The sequence below is a fragment of the Psittacula echo genome (assembly GCF_963264785.1).
Source record: "Psittacula echo genome assembly, chromosome: 7".
NCBI lineage: Eukaryota > Metazoa > Chordata > Aves > Psittaciformes > Psittacidae > Psittacula > Psittacula echo.
This window is the reverse complement of record NC_137740.1, coordinates 16,397,831-16,409,170: the sequence shown is the minus strand read 5'-3', so window position 1 is coordinate 16,409,170 and position 11,340 is coordinate 16,397,831. Positions and strand designations below refer to the sequence as shown.

The following is an 11,340-nucleotide window of genomic DNA, read 5'->3' as shown; positions in this document are numbered from 1 at the left end:
GAAGAAAAGTGGAGAGGTGGAAGGAATAAAAAGGAATCGTTGCCAACTTGCAGACACTGAAATGCTATTTTAGGGATCAGACTACTAAACTCTACCTTCACTTAGCTAATGTTAATTCAAATATTAATCCTTCTAGTCTATCACATGTCATAAAGTTCAAAATTAAGCTTAATTACTTTTTAAAGTAAGTGGAATTTTAGAATCAGCTGCATGCTGGAAGAAGGAATATGCAGGGTTCCGGGTTGATGGGAGGCAGTGATGAAAAATGGATGGTAAGGGAGGGACCAGAGAGAGTAGAAGACTGGGGAGAAGGAGAGGAGCTCTACACTCCAACATGTCTAGGACAAACAGAAGTGTGAGTTATGATTATCAGTACTGCGTTTTTCATTTGACAGGTACTTAATTTATCCACCTTTGCAGTAAGCAAAATTCTAGCAAAATCATTGAGGTGATGCAAATTTAAACTTGGAAATGCAAAGTAATCAGACAAGTATCTCTCTTGGGGACATCCCAAGGAGTTATGTGTGCCAGAGGCAACGTGGTGGGGAGACAGATAAGCAGAGCAGGCACAGCTCCAGCTAAGGTAGGGGATCAGATCATACTGTGCAGCTGTGGAACTGCTCATTGCCCTGGGTAGATTACTAATGGAGTGTGTGTGTCAAAATCAGTAAATTAAAGAGGTACAGCACATACTAATGCAAACTAGGGTCTGCTAACTTTGGGTGATAACATTATACACCCCCAAGAAATAACACTAACTGTTGGCATTTACAGACTGTGCTACAATTGACACGTGTATCCTTTTGTTGCTGAAACAATATAAGTGTTTAGGCAATTTATTTTGAGAGAATATACAGTCTGTGTACACACCTAGCCTTCAAAGCCACACAGTTACCATCACCTGAGTTCTGTGTCTCCTCAAACTGATTTTCAAAAACTCTCGTACAACAAAGCTCAGAACACAAGAAGAATTTTGAAACATGTTCAAATCAGATGGCTCAGAATTTTTCCTATTATCTTCACTAAGGAAATTGCTAAAAGGACACTTCAGGAGGTAACACTTGTTTATAGCAGAATACCTGTTTTGCTCTAAGTACAATCATATTATCAGGCAGCATTTTAATAAACAGCTACGCAAACAAAGAAAATGAGACTTGATCTTATCTGAAATATTAAGTAATTAACTGGTTCACTTACGACCGTAGCCTAACAAATTATTCCTGTTACATTAGCTGCCAAGAGATTCAGGAAAATACATGCTGTGGTAGCAGCTGCTGTGAAAAGCTGGTATAAACCTCGAATTTATTACTGTATTTCTATGACTGCTTAAATGATACTACGATCCATGCTGTTGTTTCAGCCCCTTAGTATTAAAGTATTTATTCCTTATCATGAGAAGCTACCAACTTATTCAACATCACTTTTCACAATCCTTTAAAACAGAATAGCTATTCTGGCTGTATTACTTGCTCATGTTTTAAAATACTTCTTGTTTCTGTGGAAATAGTTCTCCACACCAGTGCACTAGCAATGCTAAGAATATTCAGCACAGTATTAAAACATCTGACTTAATATTTATTACGGGGCCTTGGTGTCCCCATACAGCATACTGGCAAATGAAACTCAGTGCATGTAAATCTACCTTGTAAACAGGCATTAAGAAAGCAAAGATAATTACAATTCTACAACAGGGAATCTTTTCTTAAAAACATCTATACTTAATACAAAGAATACAGGATGTGTTAATTGTACCCTGTCTTCTAGTAATTAATACATTAGTGAATAATACAACAACTGTACTGTCAATTTCTGTAGCCAAACAACCAGTTTCTTTTTATAAACTATTGTTAGCTTTTAGGTTTGGCCTTAAAAATATTGCTGTTACAGCAGCAAGTTTGTGCCTCTATAGTCAAGACTGTTAATGTTTCAAATTCAAACCAATTCTTTCAAATACTATCACTTAACTCTAACCTTTTTGCCAATATCTAGATAATTATATATTGTATATATTATATATATTAAATATGTATTATATATATGTTATACACATGAATATATAACATATTATATATATTATATATCTCTATATAATACCAATATCTACAAAATCATTTCTCCATCTGAGTCTTCTGGGACACCACCACTGAAGTTATTTTAGTCTTCTATTGGTTGCCCATTGAAAAAAATAAAGATAATTCAGAGGTTGCATTTAAGAGAACAATTAATTTCTTAGGAATCTGTTTCCACACTAACTTACAGAAATTTAAGTTTAATTCTACCCTCAAGGGGAGAAGGAGATTTGGAGTTAATGAAGACAGACCTAGACCAAACTGTCATCATCTTCATCCCTTTCTCCAGCTTCCTCTCCCAGCTCTGCTTCATTCATCCTGGAAGCTACTAATGTGCTCCCCTCTAACTGATACGTTAATGGCTGCTCGTGCTCTGAAAATATTCCCAGTTGTCTCTGTTGCTTTCATTCTTATGCAGGCCTAAAGTTTATAGTGTGGACTGGGCAGGGACTTTCTAAAAAACACATTACAAATCATGTTGGTCAGGCAGGTCTAGAAAGCCATTCTAAACATGCCAGAAAAAAAGCAATCAGCATGGCTCCTGCAATTGCTGCAGCTTATGGAACTGCAGTCAATTAAAGCATAGTGTCAGAAGACAAAAACTCCTCAGTAGATACTGAAGATTGAGCATAGACATTCTCTGCATGATCCAGTCCCAGTCACAGATAAAGCAAGAGCAAGAAGGAGGCAGCATGCTTCTTTAGCAGAAAGAGAAAAGCTCTAACTTTGGCTAGAGCTTCTCTGCACTGAAGCACAGCCTGATTGCTAAGAACTAGCTGGAAAGGAAAACAGATTCCTCTCTGCTGTGGAGGAGTATTTATAGATGCCACTATAGCAGGGGTTAAATAAGAAGTGAGAGAGGCAGGAGATGGCTCATTCTGAGATATTCCAGAAATAGACTAAAGCACAAGTGTTAAGAGAACATGAATGTATACAGAGGTCTAGGCTAAAACACCAACGAGAAACAAACATAATTCAATCAATATATATTCTTCAGAGTCTTAAAGGTTAAACTACTGTCACCCTTTCTCACTTTAACTACAGGTAACGGATTTAGGAAAGCAAAAAATCAACACAGTAATCAGAAATTTAACTCCTTAAAGATCTGTAATAGTTGTGATCTGAATAGCTCTGAAGGATCTTACCTTTCTCTGATAAATGGCAATCCAATCTGTAGTTGCAAACCACTTGTGATTCTTTATGTCATTTACACCATTCTTGAGATTTCCATATCGTTTGGTCAAATCTACCTGGAGTAAATTTCTTAGAAGATCCTTTAGGTCTGAACTGAAGTGTGATGGGAACCTTACCTAAAATTGTACATCCACAACATTAAAAAAAACAATACAGAAGTTTGATTCTTCCCCCTGCGAAGTAAACCAGCATTCACACAAAAGGAAACATTGGGCCATTTCCTATTCTTCCTCTAAAAACAAATCAAGTAGGAACGCATGAAAAGAGCAATCATTACTGTTGCACATGTACTTCTGTTTCACAAAGCCTTTGCCAATAGTGTTACCTTGTCCATCCACCATTTTCTGAACTTAAAGATTCTAGATCTGAGTTGGGGAAAAAATATTAATTTAATGTAATAATAATATAAAAGCTAAATTTAACTTGGTGCCTCACCACCACATCATCTCAAGGCATTTTTAACTATCTTCCAGCAATAAATTTTTAGATTATATTGTGTATATATATACACACACATAGGAGATACAGTATATAATAGTATATATATACAGCATATGTATATGCTCTGAAATATCATTCAGCAATCATACATGAAAATTCAATCTGGAACTTTATGCTGTACTGTAATCTGTGTCTGATAACTGGACACACCAACACCAAAGATCTTGGATAAATAATACAGCACTATTTGAAGTGACTTGCCAATACAATTAATTCAAACCTGGCTAAGAAATATTTGAAGATGATTCATGGAATGTAATTACACGGAGTTTTACTAGCAAGAGATCTGCTGATAGCATTTGAGATGGCAGAGAGAAGAAAGGGGAAAAGAACAGGCAGAAAGATGTATTTGTCATGCCTGTAGTCTCAGCGTTTGACACTCCTTACATCCAGCTGATCAGTTATGACGTAAATGCAGAACATGGAATTATTTAACATAAAAATGTGTTGCGAAATCAAGAGACCTGATAATCAGGATCACTGCCTCAGTTTATCTGTCAACATATTCTACTCTAGTACAGGAAAAATCCACAGATTTTAATGAATATAATACCTAGACAGCTGAGCAGTAAGGAAATATTAACTCAATTTCTTAAGTAGAGAACTAGGTGCATGAGGAAGATTAAATAAAAGACTTAAGGTTATAAAGGAAACACACTGCTAGCTGAAAACTGAATTTTAGAGTTTCCAGAGTTTAAATCCAGTGCTGTTTCTGCAACCATCCATGGACTCAGTAAAAAAAGTAGATGATCAACAGTACAAACGTTGAGCAACTTAGATACAACTGAAAAAAAGGCCCAAGTTTTCTTACTTTGGAAGATAAACATTTCTTTAAAAATGTATCTTAGTAAGTGATTTGCCATTTATTCACAGAGACAGCTGAGGGGTCACAGTATTAAAGCAACCACCTCCTTGATTTAAATATGGTCCTAGACAGGGCCTACTGAGGCTCCTTCCCTTGATCAGAGTTACAGCAGTACGTAAGACGTGGCACAGCATGTGTTTATGTAGGGACAAGGAAGAGAAGAACTATAACAAATCAAATGAGCACAAAGAAACATGAAAAGACAATGCTGGCTGGCAGGAGAAACACCACAATAATCACATCTCACTAAGAGCTATTCATGAAAAAATAAAATGGAAAAGTGGGAAACATTTCTTAAAAATTTTATGTAACAATGAAAGCTGAACAGAACATTTGACATGTCCTGAACTACAAGACTGCAGAAGTAAAGAAACCTACTACGGATTATGGAAACTCTTTAGAGCTTCTTAAAAATATTTCTAGAAAAGAAAATAGCAGGGCAAATAAAGCATGAAGCCAAATAATTGTTAATAGATCATTTTTATCCAAGCATAAAAGGATATGATACCATAATGTCTGTAAATTTAATAACTTGCATTTGAAAGCAGGGAACAGATTTTTAGAACTTAGATTTTTAATATTACTGTAATAAGGTCTGTACTTAAGAAGCATACACTATAAACTTCTTCCATGTTCTTTCCAAATTGCTCACTGTCTAGTAGCCATTAAATTCTGCACCTACTCCTCACAAAGAACAGGTTCTGCTAAGACAAACAACTATGTTTGCAAAAACACACCAAGCCTTCACTCACCTTGCCAGACACAATCTTCTCGTAAATTTGAATGGGCTGATCTGCAAAGAATGGGGGATATCCAGCTGCCATTTCATAGATTAGCACTCCTAATGCCCACCAATCCACTGCCTTGTTGTAACCCTGGATAAAACGAGAAATACTACTGTTAGTACCATTTCTAACACAGTAAAAGGTTTTCAGTATCTATCCATGGAATAGAAAGAAAGCAAATGCATTATTGCTTGCCTAATACACAACTTACAAACTAGTTCAAACCAAACCAAAGCTCGTAGATCCCAACAGCAATATACTTAAAATATACTTAAAAAAATGCAGTGATGACAGTGAAACAGTGATGAAAATGAAACATTTTGCACATATTCCTGTGCTGAGTTTTAGTGATGTCTTTACACTGATGTGACAAGACGGCAGAAGTGGCCGCAATTTACTTATTTTTTTAAATCAAAATAATCTTGTTAAAGAATGATTGAAAAACCTTTCAAAGCTCAGGAAAATTTCATTAAATACAACAATACTTCCTATACTGTATAACTTTTTGCTTGATTATCCACATTTCAGAACGTTTGTTTTCATATTTATTCAACTAGCTACAAGGGCTTAAGTTTAGCTGTTACAGACTCATTCATAATAAAAAACTCCACCAACCTCATGAATTTTATGTGTTCTCTGAGATCTTTTACAAAGCTCAGGGCTAAGACTTGGGCTTTCCTCAAAAATCTACTATGGAGAATTTGTAGTACATATAGCACAATTTTTTATTCTGCTGCTTAGCTACATAGGGGCAAAAAAGCTGCAAATGACAAATATTTTCTCTCCAAAAAGAAGTATATTTTGCTACTTTTGGACCTGCAAAGGGTACTTAAACTGTATATTAAATGCACAATTTAGCATTATGCATTATGACTGTATCATATACAGTTCATAGAACTGCTTTTTACCTTTACAAAACATGAAAGGCTACAGTTGAGCACCTATATGATAAATAAGATTTCTTTAATTTCAACACTCAGTGCAATTAAAGAGACAAACTCCTCAATGGTAAGGTTGGACGGCCTGTACTTAATGTGTAAAAGCAGTGGTTTGTTATGTCTGACTTCATGTAAAGTGCCTTGAACCTGAAACACTTTGCAACTAATTATTTAATAACTAGTGACTCACCCAGTGTGGTTCTTGTTAACTCTGGAGCTTCTGTTCTAGTCTGTTAACACTTCAGAATGTAATCATTCACATCTGGTTTCTGACAAGGATGCCAGTTAAATCACCTCATTAGAGATTCCTTAAATCTCTTTTTACCTCACAAGTTACATGGCAAGCATATGTAGAAAGCTGTGTACAGGTGTGTGAAAATCTCCGCTGGGGAGTACACTTTAGCATACTAAAAAACACTTATAAAGCAACAATTACATTTTGTGTAATTATCATCAAGAGTTGACTAGTCAAGATTTGATTTTTGGAAGTATCAGCAATTGGTTATGCCTCAGAGTTTAATAATTGGGTGATAAGTTCTAACTGCATCAAGTACATGGCTAAATAACAAGACAAAGTACCTTGCTGAGAATTATTTCAGGTGCCAGGTATTCTGGAGTCCCACATAACGTCCAAGTTCTTCCTTTTACTCTTTTTGCAAAGCCAAAGTCCGTGACCTGTCAGCAGAAGAAAAACTGTCTGTAAGTGCATTTCTACAAATAAATTTAAAATCAAGTACTTTTGAAGTATTTTGGAAAGCCATTTTATACAGAGGAAGTATTTGCTTCTCTAATCACATAGTATCATATAGTCAGATGTATGTGTAATGACTAGTCCTTGATACTTTTAATTCAGACAGAGAAAAGGTTTCTCCCGATAAAATTAATAAATAACAAAATATATCTTCCCCCTGACACAAGCTTCTATTTATAAATTAAAAAATCAGTGGGAACTTCAGCTCACTAATCTGTCACATGTACTGCAGTTACATTAATTTTCTTACACTTTTCAATCAGACTGTTTATACTGCTGGAAGTTTAAAGAACATGAATATGAACAAATATTTATCTTTTCCTTTAGTTAACAAATACATGAATCACAAAAAGGGTCACAATATCTGCCAGTCTTGTAACTTTAGAATTTTATTGCATAAGTGTATAAAGGTTACACGTAAAATTAGTGTGGGAATAAGACAACATGAAAGAAGTCATTCAGTAACTTCTGATTTTGAGTATCTTTGAAAGCATCACCAGAGTCAAGCTTGTTTATTTGAGGACTGGGGAAGGGAAAACGTAGCAGTAACTGTATTCACAAATGGCAAGTTCTTGGCCATTATAAACTCCTCATTCTACTTGTCATGTTTTCTGCAGTAAGTTTCAGAACTTTGTATGTGATGATAGCTGTGTGATCTTTGCTGGACTGTACTGCAGAATACACACAGAAGCCAGGGAATTGCATGTGAAACTCTGGGGTCAGTTTCAAGCCATTAAGTTTGGAGATCTGTTTCTTTTGTTTCCTCCTTTGTACCTTTTTCAACTGCTTCCTGAGAAAACATACTATACCACAATGATACCAACTGCTTATCATATAACATCCTATGCTGATGTTTCTGATACACTGCTCTCACAATTAAACAATCCAAACTCCAAACTATCAAGGCAGCTTTTTTTTTTGTTTTGTTTTTAATAGAAACAGCAATCGCAGCTGGAACTGAACAGAGAGGATGACGCACTGACTAGACAGACCTGCTTCAGTCAGCAAAGAACCATTTCTGTGTTTGTGAATGCACAGTCTACATAAGAAAAATATACTGCAGACATGAGACAAACAGTAATGGCTTTAAAATTAAAAAAGAAAATTAATGCAGTTTCTAAACAAAATTTAGTTGGAGCTGCAGTATCAATGTATGAACTCACCCCCCTCTCTATTCAGAAGCAGAAGTGAACCAGTTTCACAAGGGAAGAGTGACTGCTGGACCCATTATCATTTGCAGTACGCCCACCATCACAAAGCCATTGTTGCACATACAGAGTCACCAATTCTGAAGCCATTCATAGCTTTACATTAATGGTGCTCCCCAACCACATTAATAGAACTGGTACTTCTCCCTATAGTGTTATTTTATTCTCCAGGCAAGATTATTTTACAGTTATAAACAACGTAAGATATGTACTCTTTCTATTCTCTCAAACATTTTTATTATGTTTTTTTCCTGTTAGATTCTGCTATAGTAAAAGCTGACACAATGAGGAAAGAAATGATCCTTATCATTTAAGGACTGCAAATCACTGCAGAGTGCTTGTTACTGTATACCACCTTTTGGTGTACAGCTGTATCCCATCTGCCAGTTACAAAAAACATAAGAGCTAAAAGGAAGGTAAGGGGGTGCCATAAGAGGCTGTTGTAAAACTGAAGCTGCCATTTGCAGCACTGCAATTCTGATCTGGTCTCAGCTCAGCTCTTACTCCAGATGTGCTGCAAAGGTTAACACTCTCCAAGGGTGGGGTTCATCTGAACGAAATGAAGTACTATAGTGTTGGTGTTGACATCTAAGCTGGTTATCCTAAGCCATCTGTATAGACAGTGCAGAGAACCAGACATTTTAGGGCACTGTTTGTCTTGTTCTAGGGCAGACATCTAAAATAGGTCAGATGAACAGAGCCATGTAATCACCTACTGCACACCACAAACCCCAAGGGAAACCTTGATAACTCACTCAACGACAGACAACTCCATTGTGCATACTTAATTTCAGTCAGAGGAGGCAAATTCCAGTGGTTTTAACTGTTACTAAGCAGTAGGGCATTTTAACACTCCATATTCCAACTTTAATACATGCCAACCAGCTTCAAGACTATTTATTCTAAACACATTTTCTAAAATCACCTAACCCAGTAAGACAAGACTCCACTATCTAAATATATGAAGAACATCATACCTGGATGTATCCTTGCTGATCAATTAAAAGATTTTCAGGCTTTAGATCTCTGTAGATGAGGTCTAATGAATGGAGGTACTCAAATGTTAGCACTATCTGAGCTGCATAAAACCGTGCATGTGGTTCACTGTGAAGAATTAAAAGAACATTAAGGACCCCAATGCTATGCTAAGATACTGAAACAACCATGTAACTGCCAGGGATGGACAAATTAAGTATCTTCTAACAGATTCTTCTACTGTGTAATGACGAAAAAAAAAAATTTAAAAAATCAGCAAACATTTTAGAATTGACACAATCACTTCCTGTATAAGTCTTGCAGCTGAAATACACATGCAAATCAGCATGAACGTATCCCAAAATACAGAGCTTAGACTAAGTTTCACTTTTATAAACTAACATCAGTTTCAGTGAGCATAGGAATTCCAAGATTCTATCATGCATAAACCACAAATACCTGCATTAGCTAACTGAAAAATAACAAATAATTACGAAGTTTTCATTGCCTGACTAGCTTAAGCACTGAAAGAGGAGTAACCTTAATGCATTTAACCCTCCAGAATTTTTCCTTCAATACTAACAAATTTTATAAAACCCTCTTCTCAATTTAGCAACATAAACCTTTTAAAAGGAATAACGTCATTAATACTCTCACCTGAACCTTCCGATTCTTCTTAGATGTGAAAACATTTCACCACCAGGAACATACTCCATTACCATGTATAAATTAGAATTGTCCTAAGGAAGCAAGTAAACACACACAAATACATATTAGGCATGTTACAGTCTCTATAATTCCTACATACAGCATATTTTATTAAAGAATGTAAACTGAAGATTGTAGCCATCAAATGACCTTAAATAAAAAGCAAGACAGGTAGAAATTCTTCGAAAACTGCAGACACACATGCCAAAAGGAACATCACGTACGTCAACAAATCTATTTTAAAGTAAATCTGAATAATCAGTGAGTTCCTGACACAGAAAGGTGTGTAAGTGATGAGAAGGAAGAGAGGATAAGATGCCTAATGCAAGACAAGACTTTGCACTCTGACAAGTTCAGAATTGACAGAGGTATTCTTGTCTCCCATAGCCCCTGCCCCAAACTTCAAAACTATAAGGACTGAGGTAGAACATCTTTGCTCATTTTAACTGGTATTAACAAAAAAGAAAGAAGAAGGAAAAAAAAAAAAAAAAAAAGAAGAAGGAATTTTAGAGGACACATGCGATTCTCTAAATTAGGAAAATACTCTATTTCTTTACAGACAGACTAACACATACTGCCATGAAATTAGAAGCTATCAAATGCTCCTTCTGTCATGGTTAAGATTGTCACTAACACCTGCCTCAGATATAAATCTCAACTAAAAAGCCTGCAAAACAATTACAAATTTACCATTCAATATATTGGTATAGAAACAGATCCTTTGTGTTTTCTCAAAGACAGAATGACGACTACAAGCTCTCTGCTGAACATAAGCCAGTTTCCCTCAAAAAAAGGCAATCTCTAAGAATTTAATTTTATTTACTTGGATATATCCTTTCAGTCATCACCTGATGACCTGGGGTGTGCGCAAGTGTACACACAAGTGCAGGAACTGAAGCTCAAGACCTGGCAGCAGTGCCATGTGAAGCATCCTTGAAAACTTTCAACTATTGTACTATAAAAGTTAAATGATTTAACATGTACATTTGAGCACACACACCCCCGAAACCCAAACAACTACTTTCAAAATAATGATTACCTTAAAAGAATACTCCAGTTTTACAAGGAAAGGAAAGTTCACCGCTTGCAATATTCTCTTCTCATTCAGTGTGTGTTCTATTTGCTTCAGTTTGACGACCTAGGAGAGGAAAAAGAGTCTTCAGTTTAAGTACAACATTTTATGGTTGTTGATAAATTTTTCCGTGTAAAACAGTTAGTTGAAAGCAAGCTTGTAACTTTACAGATAATAAAAAACCCTTGTAAATTACTAGTACAAAAGGAGTGCTAACGAACGATTAAAAAGTCCAACAACTTTAAAGAGTAATACTGATGCAATATGGTTCACG

General features: G+C 35.8%; 1 protein-coding gene across 5 annotated transcripts in view; it reads right to left on the bottom strand.

Moving 5' to 3' along the window:
- The window catches only part of PRKACB (protein kinase cAMP-activated catalytic subunit beta), a gene marked incomplete at its 5' end in the record, with an annotated part of 73,761 nt that overhangs the window by 4,110 nt on the left and 58,311 nt on the right, over window positions 1-11,340 (bottom strand). For 4 of the 5 annotated variants that reach the window (XM_080622428.1, XM_080622429.1, XM_080622430.1 and 1 more), the window contains 6 exons: window positions 3,215-3,379; window positions 5,382-5,504; window positions 6,932-7,027; window positions 9,289-9,415; window positions 9,944-10,026; window positions 11,034-11,132. In XM_080622428.1, the coding sequence (XP_080478554.1) occupies window positions 3,215-3,379; window positions 5,382-5,504; window positions 6,932-7,027; window positions 9,289-9,415; window positions 9,944-10,026; window positions 11,034-11,132 (693 nt within the window). Of the gene's footprint in view, window positions 1-2,308; window positions 2,524-3,214; window positions 3,380-5,381; window positions 5,505-6,931; window positions 7,028-9,288; window positions 9,416-9,943; window positions 10,027-11,033; window positions 11,133-11,340 lie in introns of those variants that run through there. The other variant, XM_080622427.1, reaches the window with a different exon arrangement.